The sequence below is a fragment of the Daucus carota genome, chromosome 2, assembly GCF_001625215.2.
Source record: "Daucus carota subsp. sativus chromosome 2, DH1 v3.0, whole genome shotgun sequence".
NCBI classification, from domain to species: domain Eukaryota; kingdom Viridiplantae; phylum Streptophyta; class Magnoliopsida; order Apiales; family Apiaceae; genus Daucus; species Daucus carota.
In genome coordinates this window covers 24,769,375-24,796,268 of record NC_030382.2, presented here as the reverse complement: position 1 = coordinate 24,796,268, position 26,894 = coordinate 24,769,375, and the positions used below count along the sequence as shown (strand labels likewise).

General features: G+C 38.1%; 1 protein-coding gene and 1 non-coding gene across 5 annotated transcripts; one reads left to right on the top strand and one right to left on the bottom strand.

Annotated features, from left to right (window-relative positions):
- The first annotated feature begins 698 nt into the window (after positions 1-698).
- LOC108206854 (uncharacterized) lies at positions 699-26,894 on the top strand. Of its 4 annotated transcripts, none has more exons than XM_064086998.1 (3): positions 699-1,266; positions 1,341-1,570; positions 20,949-21,493. In XM_064086998.1, exons 1-3 carry the CDS (start codon positions 927-929, stop codon positions 21,072-21,074), a joined length of 696 nt encoding a protein of 231 aa, XP_063943068.1. In that variant the 5' UTR covers positions 699-926; the 3' UTR covers positions 21,075-21,493. The 4 variants fall into 4 exon arrangements, with proteins under 4 accessions (XP_063943068.1, XP_017232766.1, XP_017232765.1 ...); XM_017377277.2 differs by lacking the exon at positions 20,949-21,493 and adding an exon at positions 2,390-2,862 and having other exon boundaries at positions 702-1,257; XM_017377276.2 differs by lacking the exon at positions 20,949-21,493 and adding an exon at positions 2,390-2,862 and having other exon boundaries at positions 710-1,266.
- On the bottom strand, positions 22,768-22,874 carry LOC135150925 (small nucleolar RNA R71). The gene has a single exon (XR_010289386.1). It is a non-coding gene; the product is annotated as a small nucleolar RNA R71 (small nucleolar RNA).

The window sequence follows — 26,894 nt, the reverse complement described above, 5'->3', positions numbered from 1 at the left end:
CGGTGAAAAACCTCAAAATTTTCCTTTCATTGTTCTTGCTTTTTCATTAAATTTTCTTAATAAATCTCCTTCTTTGAGAAACGTTTTCTTAAATCTATACCACCGAAACTTTCGGATTTTGTTCTTATTCACTTTCCGAAAGCTTTTGGAATTTGTGCGTGGATCGATTATCTCCTACATGTCGTGGTGCAGATCTAATTGTTTTAGTTTAGAGTTGGATTTTCTCCAGTTAGTTTTGGTTATAGTTTGATTTCTCTCCCTCGTGAGAGTGTGTGATTTTTCTCTCCTTTTGTGAGAGTTGGTTTGGATTTATTGATAAAAGCGTTCCGGGAATTACATTTGTGGTTGATAGCTCAAACGGAGTTTTATCGTCAATTTCAACATCTCTTATTTGTCTCATCTTGGGTATGAAGACAGGGATGTTAATTTTTTCTATGTTTGTTCGACTCGATCATTCTTGTAGATGCCGTATGGCTATTATTTATTGAATTATCTCCTTTTCTTTAAAAAAAAATAATAATTTCAGTGTGGCCTTATACTTGGTCGAACATATAACTATTTAAAAAAAATCAGAATAATTTTATACTCTATTCATTCTTATTCTAGTGGAACATTTTAATATTGTTTTTAAAAATATAATGCTAAGTGTTCGTCCTCAGTATGGTCCAACACTTTAATTTTATCTATATTCGCCTCTGTTGGGGTTTATTACATATAAAAATTCAATCCACCCTTGCCCCCGGCTGTGTTTGTGAACTATGGTGACCAAAAAATTAAAGTGCAACTAGGGTGATCATATATGTTAATTGGGAGTTTTGGGTGGCCACAAATAGAAGGGAGCCCGTTTATAAGGCGCACACAGTCCCACATAAAAGAGACACTGGCCTTTAAATGCTGAAGCAAAGACAAGTAGAGCCTTGAAGAAAATGGAACCGTGGAGCAATTTAGATGGCAAGGTTGTGATGGTAACGGGCGCATCATCCGGACTTGGGCGAGAACTCTGTATCGACTTGGCGAATGCAGGTTGTAAAGTCGTTGCAGCTGCTCGGAGAATGGACAGGCTTAAGTCTCTTTGTGAAGAAATCAACCAGTTTGTCGATGCTAGTGAGCTTGCTTATGCGCCAAGACCTGGTAGTATTAGGTACCGTGCAGCTGCTGTTGAGCTTGATGTGGCAGGGGATAGTGAGGCGGTCAGATTGGCCGTAGAGAAAGCGTGGAAGTGTTTTGGCCGCATTGATACTTTGATCAATAACGCTGGTGTGAGAGGTGATTTCTTGCCATTTAGGTTAACATTTCACAAGATTACTTTAAAAATATATGAACTTTTTTTTTTGGACAAGGTGGAACGAAATCTTCACTTTTTATAAGTGAAGAAGAATGGAACAAAGTGGTGAGGACGAACTTAACAGGATCATGGTTGGTGTCCAAGTATGTCGGATTATGCATGGTGGGAGCACTTCAAGGGGGATGTATCATCAATATATCTTCAACTGCTGGTTTGAATAGAACCCAAATACATGGAAGTCTTGCCTACAGTTCCTCCAAATCGGGACTAAATTCCATGACTAAGGTACACTGTTCTTGATTTGTTAACCTATATTAACTTTATATCATGCAGTTGTGAATTAGAAGATTTTCATTGATGGCGAAAAACATTTCCATCACAAGCCTCACACTTACACGTATGATTAGGGGTGTAATCGAGCCGAACCGAGTCGAACACTGTCAGGCTCGGCTCGAGCTCGACTGAAAAGTTCGGGGCTCGAGCTCGAGTTCGTGTTCGATCGAGTATTTAATTTCAAGTTCGAAACTCGGTTCGTAAACAGTTCGATAGGCTCGAGCTCAGCTCGAATCGAGTCACCAAATATTGACAAAAACTTGAAATATAATCGGTTAGGCTCAAGTTCGATTCGATTAAATATATAAATTATAAATAAAATATTAAATATATTTGTAAATATATATTCATAATAAAAAAATTAAAAAATAGTAGAGGCTCGATAAGGCTCGCGAACCTTACGAGCCGAGTAATTTGAAGCTCGAGCTTGGCTCGGTAAAACACCCAAATAGCTCGAGCTCGAGCTCGGCTCGATTAGTATCGAATCAAGTTCGAATAATTTCTGAGCCGAGCTTGAGTAGCTCACGAATAGTTTGGTTTGTTTACACCCCTATGTATGATCGAGAGGATATGAGCTAGTTAGACTGATACAGAAGCACGTAGCATCTGCAGAAAAACAAATCAGTGGATTTGAAGAGGAGGTTGTAGTAAAAGAATAATACATAGCCTTGCCAATTACCATGTATAACTGTAATAAAACACATTACAGTATAGTTTAGCATTGTTGTTTTGCTATTATTCGATTTTAACTTTTGGTTTGCAAATAAACAGATTATGGCACTAGAACTGGGAAAATATAATATAAGAGTAAATTCAATATCGCCTGGTCTATTCCCATCTGAGATAACAGAGAACCTGATGAAAAAGGAGTGGCTTAAGAACGTGTGTGCAAGAACAGTTCCATTGAAAACTTTTCTTACATCTGATCCCGCACTGACATCGCTCATCCTCTACTTAAGTCATGATTCTTCAGAGTACGTCACAGGCAATGTTTTCATAGTTGATGCTGGATTTACTCTTCCTGGTCTTCCTTTATTTTCTTCCCTGTAAACTACATTTATCTTCTGAAAACAAGATTATCTTATCTAAGTTGATCAATTAAGAAATATGACTACAATGTCACATAGGAGCAGAGTTCTCAATCCAAATTATGTGGATGATATATCAAACATAGTTGATGTTATTGAAATATGGAAGTAAACCCCTGAGATCTATAAACTGATCTAATTTGACAGGTTTATCAATATGTCTGCTACTTGATCATTTGTTCGGCAAAATACTAATTTTACAACCCCTTCAGTTCACAGATTTCGTAAACAATGATATCTGACGTCAATGTATTTTGTCTTCGATGCATAACTGGATTCTTAGAAACTTAATAGCCGAGCGTATGCATGCAGGAGCAGCCATATATTTAGCCTCTGCAGAAGATGAAGTAACAATTTCCTGCTTTGTTCAACTTTGACAAATTGATGTACCACATAGTAAAAAAATTGAGCCTGCAGTACTTTCTTCGTTATCAAAATCTCGTGCATGATCACTACACGTATCTCTCTTGTAGAAAACTCCGAAATCCAGGGTACCTTTCAAGTATGTGAGCACTCTCCTAGGCCTTAGAAATAATCTTGTGTTCTTCTTTCGGTTCATACACGAAGGACCCTACCAGTTGAACAGAGTGTGGTCATAATTGATTTTCTGGAATCCCATCCTTTTGAAGTAACTTTCAACTTTACTGGACTGGACCTACGACGATTGTTTTAAGCCATACAAAGCTTTCTCCTCGTACAACTGTCTTCTTCTCCCTCTACGACAAACTCTCCTCGTACACATACATCTCCTCCTTTTAGTTGCCGTAAAAAAAAACGCTTTTCATGTTTCCCATTTACATGTGATATGGATTTAATACGGTCCCATCACCAAATAATGCGGTACAACTTTTATATACTCCCTCGGTCCCATTTTAATCGACCCTTGTTCCTTTTTGGGACGTGCCAAAAAGAATAAATCTATTGTACTTATTATTGTTAGGTCCAGATACGATTGTAGAAGGGGGGGTTGAATACAATCGTCACAAAATAATCTCGGCGGAATAATCTGATCGGAGTTTAACTTGTTAATCAGATTTAAATTAATTAATATAACAATTTTTTAAGTCGTTATATAATTAATATGGTTCGTTTTAATGTTCACTAAATTTCGTAGAATAAATTCGACAGGATGTATTCTAGTTTAGTGAATAAAACAACCGAGTGATCAAAGCACAGAAAACTGTGGATATAACGAATAGCAAGTTACAAACAACTTGAAAGTTTACAAAGCTTTGAACAACAACTAATGAAGAGGTTGAAGCCATATTTATAGGCAACACCTTGAACTTGTATGACAAACTTGGTATGACCATGCTACAAAGATCAGAATGACAATGTGAGCTAATGTCATACTGAAATAGAAATCGGTATGACATAACAGGACATTGTCATGCTGCAATTGGAATCGGTATGACAATGTCAGCTAATGTCATACTACAAATTTCGGTATGACAATTCATAGCATGACATATGACTTGGAGGTTAAGTTTGATTCAGTATGACAATGCAAGGTAATGTCATACCACTTTGCTTCGGTATGACATACCATCACATTGTCATGCTAAGCCAAATCGGTATGACAAAGTGTAACATTGTCATGCTACACAATTCGGTATGACATTGTGCAAGTCATGCTGCTAGACACGGTATGACAAACCAGGTGCGGTATGACAATCTATATGATTGTCATACCGTGCCCAAAATCAGTTTATAAAAAGATTTTCTTTAATATAATTAATTCAATAATTATTCACTTAATTATATTAATCATATAAATTCATAAATTAAATTAATTCAAGTGTGAATTAATTTAATAAATAAATTACATAACTTATATAATTAATTTGAGATGTGAATAAATTAAAAGAATAATTATATTGAGCACAGTCTTCAGCAGCAGGTCTTCAGACTTCCTTTAAAAGATTTGATTCAATGTCTTGATTGAACGACCACCTATCGTTGATGCAGAATATTTAATCTGAGCAGCTGACACACAAATGTACTGTCTGGTTCATCTGTATCTAGCTGAATCAAATATTCTTTATCAATTAAACATTTGAGAAGTGGCTTGTTCGTCGAGTCTTTGTCTTCGTAGTTCATCTTCATAAGTAGAAATAGTTTGGAATCTTCTGAATAAATAAAGTATTAAAACTTTATACCTTCTGGACTTCTGGACGTGCTACAAAATATTATTTGTACACTGAGGCTTGAACATATTAATGAACTTCTATCAGTGGTGTGCAGCAGCATCCTGAAATTCTTCAGACATATGATTTTAATAAATCACTTGACGTTCTTCGTACAGATTCCTTCAGTAGAGCTTGCTAATTTACTTTCTTTCTTATCAGAGTTGAGTTAATACTCTTAAATACAAATAGGCTTAACATATGCCTTTCAATCTCCCCCTATTTGTTTGTTAACATAACATGCAAATTATCGAGAGGATAACTCAACTAAATGATAAGACAAAGGATTAAACATGAATTGTAAATAGCAAAAAGTTTCTGGTATTTCATTAAACATTCACCAGAATTCAAACAAGTACATTAGATTACATAAGGATGTTCTTACTGAACATATATCACAAATTCCTTAACAAATCTAAAGATCAACTTCTCCTTCTTCGATATCAGAATCGTGAAGAATAGGAGTTGACGGTTCTTCTCTGGATGGCACTTCTGATGTAGTGGACTCACCACGCTTCTTACGTTCCCTTGCCAGAGCCAGTTGATGTAACACTTCCATCTCTACAGGGTCTTCTTGGAAATCCGATGGCTGAGCCTTTGTAACATTCTTCATCCTCCGGAAGTATTGAGAAATATTCCTTCGGGTGCAGTAGGCTAGAATCACATCATCAGCATCAGACTTAGCTTTAGAAGCGAAGCCCTTGGTTCGAAGTAGAGTGGATGCTAGAGCCAGTCGCTTAGCAGGATACTTAGGTAAAGCCTCTTCATTCAGATAGACAGTGCTTAAGAGCTCCTTGTGAACAAACTTTATACAATATGGATTTTTGACAACCTGTGGACTGTTGAAGACAGCACAATCCAACAGCTTATCACGAAGGAGTTCGTTCAGGTTGGAGCATCGCTTTACCTTATTGCGAAGTACCCAAAGCTCAGACACAGAGAATGATTTAAGAAATTCAACAGATAATCTAAATGAACCATTTCTCCGTGTATATACAATCAGCTCCCACTGTTCTAGCAAGTTATTGACTCCCACAGTCAAATAATCAATTTCTAAAGCGAGGGCATGCATAAAGATATCCTCGTCAGGGTTTACCTCTCGAAGATCGTAGATCAGAGATAAAAACTTTTGGTCATTGAAAGACTCCCTTTGAGGTCCATTGAAAATCCTCTTTGCTATGTCCCAGCTTTTTCCAACTTTCCTTTTTATATCAAGATTCTTCTGCTTGCACGCAGCATCATAGATTTTCTGCTTCTCTATCTTGATTTGCTCTTCAGTTATCAACTTGTCCTCTAGAAGTTTCTGGTAATCTCGAAGCTTACGCTTCCTAGCTTCATTCTCAGCTTTAAACTTCTAGACATTTTCTTCGTGTTCAGGATCAACAGGTTCTTCATCCTGAAACAGATAGCTCTCCTCAAATTTGCCTTCTTCCTCTGCTTGACGGTAGGTAGCATCGAAGATGTCATCATCATCCATGTCTTGTGGAAAATCATCATAATTATCAGAATTAAAGACATCCTCAGATTGATGTGCCGGCTCTTTGCCCTTAGACTTTCCAGAATTGTCAGGAGCAGATTCAGAAGTATTCCCTTTGTTGCTTTGATTCGAACTATTGCCCCTGTCACCTTTGTCTCCATCTCCTCCTCTATCTCTTCTATTCTCCCCCTTAGTTGAGGGATCCTCTCTGGAGGTATCAGCATCTGACTTTGAGTTCCTGAGGAGTTGATCAAGTTTACTGTCGATATCATCAAATCTTGACATATAAAGAGCATGGTTAGATCTCATCTCGACAGCCAACTCATGTATTTCTTCTTTAAGCTCATCCCTGGAAGAACTGGATGGCCTTTCATCTGCTTTCCTTTCTAGGGTCACCAACTGTGCACCCTTTAGTTTCTCATTTTCTGCAATCATTCGGGCTAATTCAGCTTTCAGCTTAGCCATTTGTTCCTCCAACAGAGCTGTGTTAGTGTGTGCACTCACCTCACGTACACTCAAAGCTGTTTCACTAGCCTCACGTGCATGTGTATCGCTCGGTGTTTGCCTTTCTTCACTCATAGTATTCACTCTTCCAGCTGTACCTGTGTAAACTACCAATGTCCCCTGAGATGGGTTCAAAGGTAGTGGAGGAACAAATTGTCCTCCGAATGCCTGCGAGGGCAGATTTACTTGCAAGCTGCCAAGTTCCTCCTGATCATCAAAGAAAGTGCGATCAGTAAAGTTTTCATACATACTAATTGGATTTTGAAAATCTGTGCAATCAGTAAACATAGTAACCTGTGTAACTGTTTGGTCTTGCACTAGCGTGAGTGCTAGCGCAGTGCTTGACTCTGTACAGGGTACCGTGGCAGGACGGTCAACTTCAATGGCATCATTCTGTTGAGAGAATGAGTCCAAAGACTGTTTCATTGCCTGTTCCAAGTCCAAGCCTTTTTGGGAAGGCAAGGATGAGGCTGCAGATGTCTCCAGGGCTTCCAACCTTGGCTTCTTTATGGAAGACAGAGCTGCGGGTTGACTCAATAAACTACTCGAACTCCGTTTCCTCGCAACTTTACGAACAGGTTGCATTGAAGTGTTGGTTGATGTGTTTGGAGAAACGAATATTTGTTGAAGAGAATCTTCAGCTAGGTTATGAACCTGTGTGTTGTCAGGTTCATTGCTGGTAGGCTGGAAAACAAAATCAAGGTCACAAACATAATCTGACATATCAATATTAAAGTTAGAAGAGAAGTCAGAAAGTACCTGAGCTACCTGTAGGTCCTTTCGAAAGGACTGCAACTCTGGATTTGAGGTAGAGTCAGCAGGTAGTGGTTGTGAGGTTGATTGTGTTTGTGGGTAAAAGTGGGTGTGTTGTTGTTGCGGTAGTGGTTCAGATGAAGACGGTTGGGTTTCGAAGAAGTTGTATTCCTGACGTTCGTCTTCAACTGTGTGTGTTTGATGTAGAGGGGAATGATGTGGTGATTGGTATGGTGACTGATGTGGAGATTGATGTGGTGATTGGTGGGGTTCAGGTTGTTGGTGTTCTGGTTGTAGTTGAGGTTGTTGCTGTTGCTGTTCCTGAGCCACTTGAAACTGATGCAGTTGTTGTTGAGCATTGAACTGTTCCAACAAGTATGGAGTTACGACCAGGGGTATATTTTCATGCTTTCTCTTGTTGGTCAGAGATTTCATCAGTTTGGTACAGACACGGAGAGTTGGTGCAATTGGAGAATTGAAATAAGAGTTCTTCTCCGCGTCTGTCATCTTATCATTCAGAAAGAGCATTAAGAACCGAGGGAAAAAGCACACCACTTTGGGATTCTGTGCAACTGATCGGCTGCTGAGTGGTCCCAACTTCTTTAAAATCGACTGAAGAAGCAACTTGCCAAAGTTGATTCGTCGATTGTAAACAATACAGAATCCAATGATCTGAAGAAGCGAAGATATGATGTTGTAGTTGCTTCGAGTGGTAGGTGAAAAGACTTTTGCCAGCGTGTCGAAGAACAAATCCCACTCAGGTTTAAGATTCCCTTTCAGCATTCTCGGTAGATGAATCTCTCCTTGATAGTGAATGGTCTGAAAGAACTGGATAATCTCAGCATCTGTAGGAATCTCAGCAAAGTTGTCGCGTGGAAATCCAAGAATCCTATTTACATCATCCACAGATATAGTGATACTTCGTCCACCACCAATATTTCCCGAGACTCTGAAGCTTTCCAGCAATGTAGTGTTGATGGCAGAGGAGTAAAAGTCCTGGAGTGGTCGAATCTGTAAATCAGCATGAGCGGTGATCGCCGTGCTGACTAAACTTTGACTATTCAGGAATCTCACCCACGGTCGGAATCTTACTAAACTGATATCAGGGTCCAAGTACCCATTGTAGTTTGTCTCCCCGATTACAAATTGGCCAGCCATTTTTTATAATTAAGAATTGAATTAAGCGAGAATTTTTCAAATAAAAGGTTAATTCTCAAATATCCCGCAAACTTCAATTAATAATTAATTAACAATTAACCAATTAATTAATAATTCGAATTAAAAGATTAAACTCGAATTAAAAATTAATTAAATTGTAAATGACCAATATTAAGTCCAACAAAGTCCCAAAAACTCCAATTAGCCAAACGAGCCCTTAATTTTATCAAGAACCCCCAAAATTCGAACACAATCTTAGGGTTTCAAACTCAGTCGACTCGAGATAGGTGGAAATCGATCAATACTGATAATGCACAGTCACAAAATCACGGAATCGGCACTAAATCGTTCAAACTCGCTCAGAAACGGGCAACTCGGTCGAACTCAGTGACTCGGTCGAACTCAGTAAGATCAAAACAAAATCGGGCAGAATAACAGCTTGGAAATCGAAGAATTAGTAACCAGCAAGCAAAATCGTGCTTGAAATCGAGTAACCAGCAAGTTTTTATGGAAGAAACTTGAAAACCGAGTGGAGTTAGGTGCGTGTATGTGTGTGTATCGACTGGGGAAGATGAAGTGGCTAGTATGACAAAGTCTGTTTATGTCATACGGATTTAAAACTTCGGTATGACAATCTAATGGATTGTCATACCGAGGTTTTGAACGGGGTTGGTGAAAGAGTTTAGTATGACAATGGTTGATAATGTCATACGAGTTTTGAACTTCGGTATGACAATGTAAAGAATTGTCATACCGAGTTTTAAACGAATCTTGTATGACAAACCTCACATTGTCATACGGGAGTCAAAAACCGGTACATAAACTCGGTATGACAATCTATCAGATTGTCATGCCGAGTTAAATAAGATTAACAACACAGAAATATATATAAATATTATGATTTTTGATTTTCTTTTGGAATAAAACTGTTTACACATAAAATCAAAAACCTAAGACAAATAATATATAATATATTACACATATATTTTGTAAAATTCAACTTTAATTAAATATAAATATTTATGAATTTAAATTTAATTCATAAAAATGAATTAACTTAAAAACTGATATTTATGCTTAATTAATTTTGAAAAACACAAAATAGGCACAAATAATTATCCAAATGCTTGAAAAATAATACAGGGGAGTATGCAGCACTTAGAAAATTAACAGAAACAAATATGAACATGCATAATTACTCAGAAAATTATCAGATAATTTACAAACAATTATATAAAATCTAATAAAATATATATATTACACAGAAAATTCACAAAAATATATAATAATATATAGAACAAATATATAATATATACAAAGAGAATCATGGCATATTTAACATCCCTAGCTCACAAACCAACTTAGAGAAAGTGGATTCATCAAGTGGTTTAGTGAAGATGTCAGCAATTTGATCAGCCGTGGGTACAAAATGTAACACCACAGTTCCATTCATGACATGTTCTCGAATAAAATGATACCTGATATCTATGTGCTTGGTCCTGGAGTGTTGCACTGGATTGTTTGAAATGGCTATGGCACTGGTGTTGTCACAAAATATAGGAATTTTGTCGACAGAAATACCATAATCATTTAATTGATTCCTGATCCAGAGAATCTGAGCACAGCAACTGCCAGCAGCTATGTACTCAGCTTCAGCAGTAGAAGTGGACACTGAGTGTTGCTTCTTGCTGTACCAGGAAACCAATCGACGTCCTAGAAATTGACAACTTCCAGACGTACTCTTTCTGTCAATCCTGCAACCTGCATAATCAGAATCTGTATAGCCGGTTAAGTCAAAACCAGTATTCTTAGGGTACCAGATACCTAAACCAGGTGTACCCTTAAGATATCTAAAGATTCTTTTGACGGCTATAAGATGTGATTCTTTAGGATCAGCCTGAAACCTAGCACATAAACATGTTGCAAACATGATATCTGGTCTACTCGCAGTAAGATAAAGTAATGAGCCAATCATACCTCGATAGCTTGTAATATCAACTTTCTTACCAGATTTATCCTGGTCAAGCTTTGTGGCAGTGGCCATGGGTGTCTTTGCCGGAGAAGAGTCTTCTAGATTGTACTTTCTTAGAAGATCTCTGACATACTTTGATTGGCAAATGAATATTCCATCTTCCTTTTGGCTTACTTGAAGACCAAGGAAGTAGGACAGTTCACCCATCATACTCATCTCATAATTACTCTGCATTAACTTAGCAAACTTCTTGCACAAGTTATCGTTAGTAGAACCAAATATAATATCATCAACATATATTTGAACAAATATCATATCATTATCATGCAATTTGTAAAAGAGAGTTTTGTCTATGACACCTCTAGTAAATTTATTTTCAATTAAAAATTCAGAGAGGGTGTCATACCATGTCCTTGGTGACTGCTTGAGCCCATAGACAGCTTTGAATAAGAAGTACACAAAATCAGCAAACTCTGGATTTTCAAAGCCAGGGGGCTGTTCCAGATATACTTCTTCTTCTAGCTTTCCATTCAGAAATGCACTTTTCACATCCATCTGATAAACCTTGAAGCTGGAATGTGCAGCAAATGCAAGAAATATTCTGATGGCTTTAAGACGAGCAACTGGAGCATAGGTTTCATCGTAATCAATTCCTTCTTCCTGAGAATAACCTTTTGCAACCAGTCTGGCTTTGTTTCTTACAACAATGCCATCACCATCTAACTTGTTACGGAAGACCCATCTAGATCCAATTGTAGACTTTCCTTTTGGTCTTGGAACCAGGGCCCAGACTTCTTGTCTCTCAAATTGATTGAGTTCTTCTTGCATGGCAAGAACCCAATCAGGATCAGCAAGTGCTTCATCAACTTTCTTTGGTTCTAATTGTGGTAGAAAACCAGAGAATAGACATTCATTTGTCGTAGCACTTCTAGTCCTTACACCAACATCAGGATCACCAATAATCAGATCAAAGGGATGATCTCTGCTCCAAATCCTTTCCCTTGGAAGTTGTGTCCTTGATGATTCAGCAGTATTATCATTAGGCTGATGTGTATGACTAGTTGATCCACCAGCTCCCCCTGAGTTGTTGCCAGGTTGACTTGATGATCCACCACTAGCATCAGTGGAATCTCCAGCATTATTGCCATTTCCTCCACCATTGCCTGGATCATCATCATTGTTGTCATCACCTGTTGCAACCTCAGGTGGCACATCATCATCTGAATCAGAATCTGGATAGTTATCAAACTTCAGAGATTCAGATGGATCAGCAGATTGTATACTTGGAAGTTTAGTGTCATCAAATGTAACATTGACACTAACTTTCACTGACAGAGTATCAATTACAAAAACTCTATAAGCATTGTTTGTATAACCAACAAAAATTGCTTCAGATGCCTTTGGCTCAAACTTGTTCAAGTTCTCTTCACCATCCTTGAGAACATAACACTTGGCTCCAAATACATGAAGATGTTTGACATAAGGCTTCTTGTTGTTATACAGATGAAATGGAGTTTTCATATGATCCTTGTTGATCAAAGTTCTATTCTGGGTGTAGCAGGCAGTAGACACAGCTTCAGCCCAAAAGTACAGTGGAAGCTTTGCTTCAGCAATCATAGTCCTTGCAGCTTCGATCAGTGTACGATTCTTTCTTTCGACGACTCCATTCTGCTGAGGAGTCCTTGGTGCTGAATACTGCCTTCTAATTCCCTTTTCAGAGTAAAAGTTAATTAGAGTTTGATTCTTGAACTCTGTGCCATTGTCTGACCTTACAGCTTTGACTGGCACACCTTTATCCAATTCAACTAACTTTATATGATCAATCACTGTCAACGGGGTTTCATCCTTAGAAGCCAGGAAGTAAACCCAAGTAAATTTCGAGAAGTCATCCACAATAACCAAGGCATATCTTCTTCCATCAATGGATGCAACATTTACAGGGCCAAACAGATCCATATGCAACAAATGAAGTGGATCTGTAATGGTATTGATGGTTTTGCCTTTGTGAGATGCTCTCTTCGCTTTTCCTTTCTGACAAGCTTCACAAAGATCATCAGTTGAGAATTCCAGGGAAGGCAACCCTCTCACTAGATCTCTCTTGACTAGAGAGTTCATGGTTTTGAAGTTGAGATGTGAGAGCTTCTTATGCCATAACCAACTATCTTCAGCAGACGCTTTGGCATAGAAACAGTGAACTTCGTTTCCTGGTCCTGAAGATAAATCAGCTACGAATATATTGCCTTTCCTTATGCCACATAGTGAAGGACGCTTATCCTTGATATGTTTAATGATACATATCTCCTTTTCAAAATGAACATAATATCCTTTGTCATAGAATTGACTGACACTCAGGAGATTATGTTGAAGTCCTTCAACTATTGCAATATCTTCTATGATGATCCTTCCAATTTTGTACTTGCCATATCCCACAGTTCGACCTTTGCTATTATCAGCAAAACTGACTGTAGGGCCAGCTCCTTCTCTTATGTCTTCCAGCAGGGATCTATTGCCAGTCATGTGCATTGACGCTCCACTGTCAAGCACCCAGGTAACACGAACAACTCCACTGGCACCCTGCAAAAGACAACTTGATTAGACAGTCTTTGGGACCCACACTTGATTGGGTCCGGCAGTCTTAAAGAACTGATTTCTATTAGGTAATACAACGGAGCCTCTTGGACTGATACTTGGTTCAGATTTGACTGAACTTACTTCCTTAACAACAGCCTTATAAACCTTGGTTTTAGGCTTTGGAACATAAGTCTCCTTCCTAACACGAGGAGGACTAGCAGTCTTTGATCTAGCATGCTTGTGGTTTGTGTGTTGTCTTGGTGTCGTGTTTTCATTTTTAGCATGCAAATTATTAAAATAAGCAGACATAGTATTGAAAGCACAGAGCATACAGTTATCAACACCACAGAATTTATGACATGAATCAAATGTAGGAGCAACAAGAATATCAGTCATCACAGTAGGAATGTCAACAGATTCTACTCTAACTTTGTTAAAGGTTTTAAAGTTCTCAGTAGAATGACATCTGTTATCTCTGTTCTTACTGTTCACAAAACTATTAGGCTTGTTGAATTTGGTTCTTTCAGAGTTGACACCTAAACCAGCTTTAAGCAACCTAACATTGCCTTTCACTTTGATTGGTTTCAGTGATGTCGGGATCTCATCTTTCTTCTCATTACTCTCTTTCATTTTAAGGTCTTCCTGTTTGAGTTCATATTTAATGACAACAGGAGTTTCTAACAGAGGTTCAGCTTCTGAGACCTTAAACAAAGGTTGAGGGGAATCTTTCAAAACAAAAGGAATTCCTCTCTCCTTTGCACTCTTCTTAAAGGGAGTAATGTTACTAGCCTTACCTACAGATTTGTTATAGTCAAAGCCTATTCCAACAGTTCTCTTGATCTCTTGTTTATCATTAAGTTCTTTGACTATCATGGAGGCATCCCTAAAGGCTTTACACTTAACTTTCTCTTCGTCTAGCTGAAGTCTTAAAGCAATCTCACCTATCTCTAGAACTTTGACTTTAGCACTTTGAAATCCTAAATCCATAGTCAATTGTTCTATTTTAGGTTTTAATACTTTCATCTCATTCATTTTATAAGCATGAATATCTAAGACTAAAGTATCAATTTTAAGATTGGCAGCTTTCAACTTTTTAATAGCATCATCTCTTTCAAGTCCTAATTGCATAAACAGTTTAGGGCATGTAGGATCTACCTGAAAGCTTCCAGCAGGAGGAGGTGAAGATGATCCAGCATCAGCCATGAGAGCAACATTCCCAATCTGCTCTTCTTCATCACTATCTGTATCATCCCAGCTTTTCCCTTCTGCTAGATATGATTTGCTCTTGAAGCTTTGACTTCCAGAAGTACCATGATGCTTTCTTACTAAGGCATCATACTTCTGCTTCAGCTCATCATACGAATCCTTTCTCTTTCCTTGAACCTTGGGCTGCTTGCACTCAGTTGCAAAGTGTCCAGGTTCACCACAGTTGAAACATTTAAATTTACTTCTGTCCACCATCCCAGTCTTGTATCCTCCTTTGCTTGTTGAAGATGAATAGCCTCCCTTCTGAAATTTATTAACAGTAGGTTTGTATTTATAGGAAGGGTTCTTCCGGAATCTCATGTTTCCAAACTTCTTGGCAAACAGGGATAGAGATTGATCTTCTAACAGTTCAAGTTCTTCCATTGTATAGAACTCTTCGTCACCACTGGAAGAAGCAGTTTGACCAATCTCAGGTACAACAAATTCCTGAGTAGTCTTAGAAGGAACAACAACATCCTTCTTCTTTTCTTCCAGTACAGGTGACTCAACAACTAGAGCTCTCGAATGGTTCTGTGTTTTACCCCAGCCATATCTCTGTTTACTCTGAACTTGCTCCAGTTCATAAGTTTTCAAAACTCCGTAGAGTCTTTCCAGAGAAATCTCATTCAGATCTCTGCTTTCCCTGATGGCAGTGATTCTGTGTTCCAGATGTTCAGGAAGGGTTAAGAGAAACTTCATGTTGACCTCTTTCTTGTCGTAGAATTTCCCATTCAGATTTAAATCATTTATCAAATTATTAAGTCTGATAAATACTTCTGAAATCCCTTCACCGGGATGGGAACCAAACTGTTCATACTGAGCCATCAGTATCTCTTTCTTGTTTTCCCTGACTTCCTCTGAGCCTTCATTGATAATCTCTAACGTATCCCAGATTTGCTTGGCGTTCTTACAATTTACAACAGCATTGTACATCACTGGATCTAGAGATTCAACCAAAATTAGTTGAAGAGCATCATCTAAATTCATCTGTTCACTCTCTTCATCTGTGTACTCAGAAAGTTCTTTCGGAATGACCTGATGAGGTATCAACACACCATCCTCTTCGTGTGCTAATATGACCTTCATAGGAGTAGTAACACCTTTGTCTAAAATCCCAATGTATTTTCTGTTCGCAGTTCGAAGGAATAGGAACATGTGCCTTTTCCATAGGCCAAAGTGTTCCTGGCTGAACGGTGGGATTTTAATGCTACTGATCTTTTGCGTACTCATTTTTAAGGATTTGAAATGAATAGTGTTTGGATGAGATTTGGATTTTTGAAAGAAAAATATTTTAAATCAGAATTAATTTTTGGAATAAAATTAATTCGAATAAAAAATATTTGGACGTTACAGAGTGTGTATAGGATCTGATACGGAAAAATGGTATCAACTGCTCTGATACCAATTGTTAGGTCCAGATACGATTGTAGAAGGGGGGGGGGGGGTTGAATACAATCGTCACAAAATAATCTCGGCGGAATAATCTGATCGGAGTTTAACTTGTTAATCAGATTTAAATTAATTAATATAACAATTTTTTAAGTCGTTATATAATTAATATGGTTCGTTTTAATGTTCACTAAATTTCGTAGAATAAATTCGACAGGATGTATTCTAGTTTAGTGAATAAAACAACCGAGTGATCAAAGCACAGAAAACTGTGGATATAACGAATAGCAAGTTACAAACAACTTGAAAGTTTACAAAGCTTTGAACAACAACTAATGAAGAGGTTGAAGCCATATTTATAGGCAACACCTTGAACTTGTATGACAAACTTGGTATGACCATGCTACAAAGATCAGAATGACAATGTGAGCTAATGTCATACTGAAATAGAAATCGGTATGACATAACAGGACATTGTCATGCTGCAATTGGAATCGATATGACAATGTCAGCTAATGTCATACTACAAATTTAGGTATGACAATTCATAGCATGACATATGACTTGGAGGTTAAGTTTGATTCAGTATGACAATGCAAGGTAATGTCATACCACTTTGCTTCGGTATGACATACCATCACATTGTCATGCTAAGCCAAATCGGTATGACAAAGTGTAACATTGTCATGCTACACAATTCGGTATGACATTGTGCAAGTCATGCTGCTAGACACGGTATGACAAACCAGGTGCGGTATGACAATCTATATGATTGTCATACCGTGCCCAAAATCAGTTTATAAAAAGATTTTCTTTAATATAATTAATTCAATAATTATTCACTTAATTATATTAATCATATAAATTCATAAATTAAATTAATTCAAGTGTGAATTAATTTAATAAATAAATTACATAACTTATATAATTAATTTGAGATGTGAATAAATTAAAAGAATAATTATATTGAGCACAGTCTTCAGCAGCAGGTCTTCAGACTTCCTTTAAAAGATTTGATTCAATGTCTTGATTGAACGACCACCTATCGTTGATGCAGAATATTTAATCTGAGCAGCTGACACACAAATGTACTGTCTGGTTCATCTGTATCTAGCTGAATCAAATATTCTTTATCAATTAAACATTTGAGAAGTGGCTTGTTCGTCGAGTCTTTGTCTTCGTAGTTCATCTTCATAAGTAGAAATAGTTTGGAATCTTCTGAATAAATAAAGTATTAAAACTTTATACCTTCTGGACTTCTGGACGTGCTACAAAATATTATTTGTACACTGAGGCTTGAACATATTAATGAACTTCTATCAGTGGTGTGCAGCAGCATCCTGAAATTCTTCAGACATATGATTTTAATAAATCACTTGACGTTCTTCGTACAGATTCCTTCAGTAGAGCTTGCTAATTTACTTTCTTTCTTATCAGAGTTGAGTTAATACTCTTAAATACAAATAGGCTTAACATAAGCCTTTCAATTATTTTTTAACGCTATTTTTCACTATTAAACTCACTACCTTCTTCCACTATCTCCATTGTATAATAATATAAATACTTTTATACCCACTACTTTCCTCCACTATCTCAAATCTATTATTAAAATTTTAATGGGTCCCACCACTTTACCCACTTTTCAACTAAATTTAGTTTCTTTTACTACATTTTTCTTAATCTCCATAAAAGTCAAAATCAGCTCACTCTTTTTGGGACGGAAGGAGTATATAGCTTATAACTCGTGCAATGCACGTGAACTTTTTAATTTCTTATTAAATTTTATTCTTAACATATCTAAAATGATGAAAAAAATATTTATCGATAATAAATCATAATTTTAAATTAAATAAAAAATAAAATATGAAAGTATATTATTTTCTAAGACAAAACTATTTGTAAAGTACTAACCTGTCTGGTCCTTTTGGTCACGTCTTAATTTTGACTTTTGTCTTCGTGTTTGTTTAGTAGTATTGTTATATTGTTCGCAACATCATTTATTATGATCAGCTCTTTGTTATTCAACCCTAGTTCCCTCTAGCCTCTTCTTGTCGTAGCCGCCTAGGACTTCCATCGGTTTTCACCAGTGGAAAGCCCCAAATCATTTAATTACTTTGTGTTCTTCTTAGTTTTTGAATAACGGTTCTTCTCCGGGAGCTTAGATCTAAACCATCGGAGATTTCGCTGTCTTTCTTCCAAGCGGGCGGGTTTTCAGTCTGATTTCTCTTGTTTTTGTGGTTCTGCTCCGGATCCATTCTCAGGAGAATTTTTAGATCTAAAACCATTGGAGATTTCGCTATCTTTCTTCTCTGTTTCAAACGGGTGGATTTTCAGTTTGATTTCTCTTGTTTTTATGGTTCCACTCCAGATCTAAGGTATATTTATCTTTACTTATTATTTCGATTTGGTGTAGTCTCTCCTTGGTGGGAGTTAGGTTGTTTCTCTCCTTGGTGAGAGTTTTGGTTTTTCTCTCTTTTCTTTGTGAGAGTAGATTTAGTGATAAAAGATGTTAAGGGATTGCAACTATGGTCGATAGCTCAAACAGGATTAACTCCAACCGGATGTGGAGAAGAGGGTACTTGTAAATATGTCATCTTCAACAAATCGCGTGATTCCATGAATAATGGATTAATCAGTGATTGTTTATGTTTTATGTTTGTTCGACGCGACTATTTTTGTAGATGCCGTATGGCTTTTCATTATTGAATTGATTTTCTACTAAAAAAAAACTCTTTGTTATTATATTATGTATCTTTTGAAATATTTTTCATGAAATCGTATGCTCGTTTTTAATTCCTCTGACATATTTATATTTTGATATTAACAAAATTTTACAAAATGAATTTTACAAAGATGAGAGGAGAAATTAGTGATCCCATGTAGAGTGATTTATGTTCAAGATCTTGGCGAAATTTATATTTAAAAGATTTTGGTGTTGTCCTGGATGTTGAAGATTCTGGTATGTATAATATTTTTGGTTAATTTGTACTCCCTCCATCTCATGTTATTTTTCAATATTTATGATCAATATTGAGGAATAATATTCGTTAGTAAAATTTTCTGCTTCCCTGACTTGGGCTTTAGGCACATTGTAACTGGGGTCTTACTTTGTTAAAATGATAATAATTGTTGCTTAACTACAGATAACAAGATATATTAGCTGCTAAATAACAAGAGTGTACTAAAGATAACAAGGAAATATGAATTTGGCAGAGTAACCACCTTCTAAATAACAAGATAAATTAGTTGCTAATCAATATCTTGATTAATCAACTCCATTGGAAAATTGGTGCTAGCTGGCAACAGTGTTGTGAGACTAAGATGATCACCACCTCAACTCTCAACCCAGCTCTAGTAGACTCAAGCTCTGCAGCTTTCTATCACATTCATTATGAAACAACCACAAGACCTTCAACTTGTGTTGTTCTAATCACCAGAGGAGCATGCAAGTTTTTACAAATGGCACAATATAGTATGGGCCAGATTGAACAAAGATAGAATTTTACTAGCTCATAATGTCCAAATAAGATATCTGGTTCACTTCATGCCCAATTGGCCATGCTTCCTCCACTAGATAAAAAAATCTAGTTTACTAACAGAGAAAGTTACATCTCGACTTTGATCTGGTTATTCGACCCGCATGTTGCCTGTGCAGGCAACATGCCCAACTTGGACAGCAGTGTGTTAAAGTGAGGTGACTGAACAACCTTGGTGAACACATCAGCTAGCTGGGAACGTGTGGGAAGATAAGTGAGTTGTAGTAACCCTTCAAGGACCTTGTCTTGAGTAAAATGACAATTGAGTTCAATGTATTTAGTACGTTCATGGAAGACGGGATTCTTTGATATGTGCAAAGTAGATTGGTTGTCACAATTCAGCTAAACAAGTTTGAGATTAGTTACTCCTAAATCTTCAAGTAAGCGCACCATCTATGTAAGCTAAGCTGGAGCAGCAGCCATGGCTCTATATTCTTCCTCTGCTAAATGACTTAGAGACTGTATGCTGCTTCTTAGATTTCCAGGTAATGGGAGAATCACCCAACAACAAAACGTATCCAGTAATGGATCATCGAGAATCAACACAAGATGCCCAATCAGCATTTGAGAAAGCCTGAAGCTTAAGCTGGTCTAAAGCTTTCAGTAAAATACCTTGAGTTACAATATTAGCTACATAACTGAGTGTGTGTTGCAGTGCCATCATGTGTTGTGTCCTTGGTGTATGCATATATTGACTGAGTGATTGTGCTGTGTATGATAAATTTGGACGTGTATTAATGAGGTAATTCAATTTACCTACAAGTGATCTATAAAGTTCTGGATTTGTGAACAAGTCTCTTTCACTGTGATTGAGCTTTAGATGAACTGGAAGTGGAGTGCATGCTCGCTGAGAAACATCAAACTCAGATTCTAGAAGCAATTCTCAAGAAAATTTTTGTTGAGACAAAATAATTCCATCAGAAGTATGAGTCACTTCAATATCCAGGAAATAATGCAGATTCCCCAAATCCTTTATACCAAAAAGTACATTCAAATGAGTTTTAAGATCCTTGATAGCTATATCATCACTACCAGTGACGATGACATCATCACATACACAGTAGCTATGCAGATACGATCATCAGACTTTTTATAGAACAAGCTATAATCATTCTTGGACTGAGTAAAACCTTGTGCAAATAACTCTTCTACCAGCTTACCATGCCATTCTCTAGAAGCTTGTTTCAGACCATATAAAGATTTCTTGAGAAGACAGACATAGTTATGAGGATTAGGAATGCCCTCTGGAACCCTCATTTACACTTTTTCTTTAAGCTGGCCGTGTAAAAAAGCATTGTTTACATCCAGTTGATGTAAAGGCCAATGCTTACTAGCAGCTAATTGATAAGTGGATTTCATATCCACTTGGAAGCTTTCGTTTTGACTTAAAACGATGAAATGGCCTCAAGCTTTTGGTGTTTTTGATATTTTTTTAGTGTTTTGTTGTGTAGGTTCTTGGAAGGAGGACGAAGAGGAGAATCATAGCTTTCATTGGAAAAAAACGGCGAAGCAATCGGATGCCCGAGGAGAGAGTTATGGGCAAAGAAGCATTCTGCCACTGTGAGGCCCCGGCCTGAGATGTGAGGCCCCGGCCTGAGCTGTGAGGCCCCGGCCTGAGCTGTGAGCGGGATTTTTGGCCCGTTTTGACCGTTTTTGATCCGTTTGAAGGCCCGTCCGTTGGGGAAGTACAAGAAAAACTTGGGGGATTAAAAACAGAACCTAGAAACATTCTAGGGAGCACGTGACGGCTACGGAGAAGATCGAGATCGAATTTCATAGCTTTTTACTTTTGTAATTCTTCGAAGTAGGCATAACTTTGGATGCTCGTTTCGGATTTGTTTCTTAACTCTTATTCTCGTACTTTAACTTTGTTTTTCATGTTCAGTACCATGTTTACATTCGAACCCATGATGATGAGAAGTTCGATTATGAGCTAATCATTATCGTGGGATTCTAGCGGATTTATCTATGGATTTCAGTAGTTGATTTGCCTTAATTATTTATGTGATGAATGTTTGATTTCTTCGTATTGGTTGTGCTTATTCGTCTTGGATGCGTAGCTAACATCTTGGATTGTGTGTTAATCTTTATTGAAGCGACAATGGATATATTGATTTAGAACTTGCCATGCGAACATAGAATTATGTATTCGATATACATGATTAGTGGTGTGATTTTACTCATCTTGCATCGCCCTATGTAATCTTGATAGATAACTTGTTCTTCAACCGTTATGCTTTCAAATTCTATAGACATATAGGGTCTAAGCATAATTGGTGTCTGTTTACCTTCTATCTTAATTGTGGATGTGTAGCAGTATGGTGCACGTATAACGACAGTTAGCGTGTATTAGTTTCGTGTTATCTGATTAGTTATCAACCATCACATATCGACAAGGCATAGCTCTGAAGGAAGTATATAATGAAGTTAGAATCCCATGTTTCATTCTCCATAGTAATTCGATTTTAATTCTCTAGTTATAATTCGACTTAATTAGTTAATTTAGTTAAAACCAACCAAATTGTTACTTGTCTAAGCATTGAACAATAATCATACATTGGTGCATAAGTACATATTTCTGAATACACCAGTCTCTGTGGGAACGAACTGAATTTGATTCTATACTACTTGTGACCACGTACGCTTGCGTGATTTTGTGCGAACAAGTTTTTGGCGCCGCTGCCGGGGACTCGGTGTTTTATTTTAGTTTATGTGCTTGTCATTAGTGGTCATTAAAGTTCAGTGACTTGGATTCTTTTCTCACTTTAGTTCGTTGTGTGTGTTTCAGGTACTTGAGTGACGTGTATGCGAACACGTTCTCGGGCTCATAAGGAAGCATTGGTTAAGGAAGAAACGATAGTGAGTACTACAATGGATGATCAACCACCAGCAGTTAATGATACTAAGGCTCTTAAGACTTTCTCTGAGCCGAAAATCAATGACATTCAGTCGAGCATTGTCAGGCCAGCGATTCAGGCCAACACTTTCGAAATCAAACCTAGCACTATTCAGATGGTACAGAACTCAGTACAGTTTGGGGGTTCTCCGACAGAGGATCCTAATATGCATATTCGAGACTTCATTGAGATCTGTGACACTTTCAAGTTCAATGGTGTTACGGAAGATGCCATTAAATTGAGGCTGTTCCCGTTTTCTCTGAGGGATAAAGCTAAGGGATGGTTGCATTCTCTTCCTGCAGGATCTATTACGACATGGGAGGATCTGGCTCAGAAGTTTCTTACTAAGTTCTTCCCTATGGCCAAAACAGCTGCAATGAGGAATGCTATCACTCAATTCTCTCAGTTATCTGGTGAAACTTTATGTGAAGCATGGGAACGCTACAAGGAGATGCTGCGAAAGTGCCCACATCATGGGATGCCTGATTGGATGGTGATTAATTGCTTTTATAATGGCTTGGGTCCTCAATCGAGACCAATGCTCGATGCAGCATCAGGTGGAGCTCTATTGACTAAGAGTTATGAGGAGGCTTATGAGTTGATCGAGATGATGGCTGCAAATGAATATCAGAATCCTACTCAGCGTCTTCATCAGGGCAAAGTAGCAGGGATTCTGGATGTTGATGCTACTACAGCCTTGACTGCGCAAATCAAGGCTCTTACTATGAAGATGGACTCTTTGGTAAACTTGGGGATTCATCAGCCACCTTCAGTTTGTGAGCTTTGTGCGGGTACACATTCCACTGATCAGTGTGCCATATCTATCGAGTCAGCTCAGTTTGTGACCAATTTTCAGCGATCTCAGCAGCCAGCTCCGGCTACTTATCACCCGAATAATCGAAATCATCCGAATTTCAGCTGGAGCAATAATCAGAACTTCATGCCACAACAGCAACAACAGTTTCAGCAGTTTCAGCAGCAAGGAGCTAGACCTTTCAACCCTTCTGGTTTTCAACAACAGTTTGCACCGAAGCAGCAATTCCATCCACCTGGATTCCAGCAACAAAATCATGGGGTGGCTGGACAGTCTTCCAACGAAAGATCTGAATGGGAAGAGATGAAATTAATGATTAAAAGCCAAGCGGTGTCAATCAAAACTTTGGAGAATCAGATTGGGCAGATTGCTAACGCGTTGATAAACAGACCACAAGGAACGCTTCCTAGTGATACCGAGGCCAATCCGGGTAAGAAAGAGATGAAGGAACAGGTACAGGCTGTCACCTTAAGGTCCGGAAAGGTTACGAAGGAAAAAGAATCAGCAACAGAGCAAAACAAGGAAGAGAGTGATCAACAGGTTGAAACACTCGAGCTCTCATCTAAGTCAGATAGTGAAAAAACTGTTGTTGAAGCTGACAAGAATAAAATCAACGAGGAAGCAAGCAAGGATTCAGCCGAGAAATCTAGCCCGAAAGTTGATATTGGGGTCAAGCAAGTATATCCACCTCCACCTTTTCCGAAGAGACTTCAGAAGCATAAGCTCGATAAGCAATTCGCTAAATTTCTAGAAGTTTTCAAGAAACTACAAATCAACATACCTTTCGCGGAGGCTCTAGAACAAATGCCGAGTTATGCTAAGTTCATGAAAGGTATTCTATCTCGGAAACTCAAACTTGAGGACTTGGAGACTGTGGCTTTGACCGAGGAGTGTAGTGCTGTGTTGCAGCAGAAATTGCCTCCGAAGCTGAAAGATCCGGGAAGCTTCACAATCCCGTGTACCATTGGCAAGTTATCTTTCGACAAGTGCTTGTGTGACTTGGGAGCTAGCATCAATCTGATGCCGTTGTCTGTCTTCAAGAAACTTGGGCTGCCGGAGCCGAAACCTACGAACATGTCATTACAACTGGCTGATCGGTCCATCACATACCCGAGAGGTATAGTGGAAGATGTCTTGGTGAAGGTGGATAAGCTCATCTTCCCTGCTGATTTTGTCATTCTAGACTTTGAGGAGGATGAGAGGATTCCCATTATCTTGGGAAGGCCTTTCTTAGCTACAGGCCGAACTTTGATCGATGTGCAAAAGGGAGAGCTTACAATGAGAGTTCAAGATCAGAGTGTCACTTTCAAAGTGTTCAACGCAATGAAATTTCCAACTGACGAAGAAGAATGCTTTAAGGTGGAGCCAATAGAAGCTGCAGCTCATCCAGAAATTGACCCAAGGCTGAAAACTGACATCTTGGAAAGGGTTCTAACAGGTGAAGCTGAATTCGGAGGTGAAGAGGAAGCAGAGCAACTTCAGTTCTTGAATTCATCTCCATGGAAGAGGAAGGTTGGTATTCCATTCAAGTCTCAAGGAGTAACAGAGCTTAAAAATGTTCAGGAGCATCTTAAACCATCTATTGAAGAAGCTCCCATACTCGAACTCAAACTACCACCGGATCTCTTAAGTGATGTGCAATTTAGAAGGTTGTCACGGCGCATAGATGACATGCATGACATTCACCGCCGTTTTGCAAAGGATTTGACTCAGGCTCTTGGGAGTGCTTTTCGAGCTATTGGTGTGGAGGTTGATTGGCCAGTGTTTGGAAATGGCATGGTATATTCACCACCTGATCCTCCACCCGAGGAGGGTGATCATCCCGACTTCTAGGTACATTCGATCCTTTTTATCACCTTCAATGAGGACATTGAATATTTTAAGTTTGGGGGTGGTAATCTAAGGACTAGTAGTAGTGCATGTTCATATAGATTGCATGTTGCATATAGTTTAGCGTATTATCGCATATAGTTGCATATTAGTAGTTTTTTTATATATGCTTGTGTTTAGTATGTGTTAGTAGTTGCATATAGTTGCATTTGCATGAATCTTGAAGTTGTTTTACAAGTTGATGTCCTATGATGAGTTTATGTGCATAATTTCTTGGCTAGTAGTCTTGATCGCAGGTGATGCCTTGTTACTTGGAAACTACTTGTGTGAAAATTGTAATTACACTTATGCTCTAGAGATTAGACTTAGACTAACTTATTTCTTGAGTCCTTGCGTTGAGTCGGGCGTAGAGTTTGGAATATTCCCTTTTTGAACTTAGAGCTTGTAAATCTTAAGTTTGGGGGAGTTAAGGGATGAACACGCCTTTCTGAAAGAAAAAAAGAAAAAAAAGAAAAAAAAAGAGAAAAAAAAAGAGAAAAAAAAAAGAGAATAAAATTTATCAAGTACTCCTTTGAGATCAATGGGTAGAATGCAATGCCATGTGAAAGGGACGATCCATGTACTTGTGCTGGTATTAAGTGCAGATGTATTAGAAATAAGCAATTTCTTGGTGACTTTTCACAGCCCTTGATTACTGGAGAATTACTTGAGTATAAAAAAAAAAAATAGAATAAGCGAAGTCGAATGGCGGTTGTGACTCACTTGCACTGAGGAGCGTCCCACCCTTAGACTTAGCAAGAAAAGAAAAAATATAGAAAAAAAATAGGAGAGGCATAGGAATTCTTGAGTGACCCTAAATTTTAGTTGACTCGTTAGTAAAGAAGTGTTTAAACCTGATTCTGATTAACGGCTCATAGTGAGGACTCTGTTGAAGTTTGATGGTCTTTGTTTTGTTTCACTAGAGAGCATGCTAGCACACACGATGCACTTCACACTTGTTAGTGGAAGAGAACATGGCAAATATGTGAAAGAGATGAATGCCGAGAATGTTGCATATTCTGAGGGTTATATGTTAACAAGGAGTACACTTCAGGATTCATTTAGATGTAGGCATTTAGTTGCATTCATGCATTATTAGTAGTGTTTGTGTGTGTGTCTATGCTTGAGGACAAGCATCGGTTTAAGTTTGGGGGTGTGATAAGTGGATTTCATATCCACTTGGAAGCTTTCGTTTTGACTTAAAACGATGAAATGGCCTCAAGCTTTTGGTGTTTTTGATATTTTTTTAGTGTTTTTTTGTGTAGGTTCTTGGAAGGAGGACGAAGAGGAGAATCATAGCTTTCATTGAAAAAAAACGGGGAAGCAATCGGATGCCCGAGGAGAGAGTTATGGGCAAAGAAGCATTCTGCCACTGTGAGGCCCCGGCCTGAGATGTGAGGCCCCGGCCTGAGCTGTGAGGCCCCGGCCTGAGCTGTGAGCGGGATTTTTGGCCCGTTTTGACCGTTTTTGATCCGTTTGAAGGCCCGTCCGTTGGGGAAGTACAAGAAAAACTTGGGGGATTAAAAACAGAACCTAGAAACATTCTAGGGAGCACGTGACGGCTACGGAGAAGATCGAGATCGAATTTCATAGCTTTTTACTTTTGTAATTCTTCGAAGTAGGTGTAACTTTGGATGCTCGTTTCGGATTTGTCTCTTAACTCTTATTCTCGTACTTTAACTTTGTTTTTCATGTTCAGTACCATGTTTACATTCGAACCCATGATGATGAGAAGTTCGATTATGAGCTAATCATTATCGTGGGATTCTAGCGGATTTATATATGGATTTCAGTAGTTGATTTGCCTTAATTATTTA

What these genes read in the sequence shown, in the direction of transcription:
- LOC108206854 (XM_064086997.1), top strand. Translation starts at nt 22,303, where the DNA reads ATGCGAACACGTTCTCGGGCTCATAAGGAAGCATTGGTTAAGGAAGAA.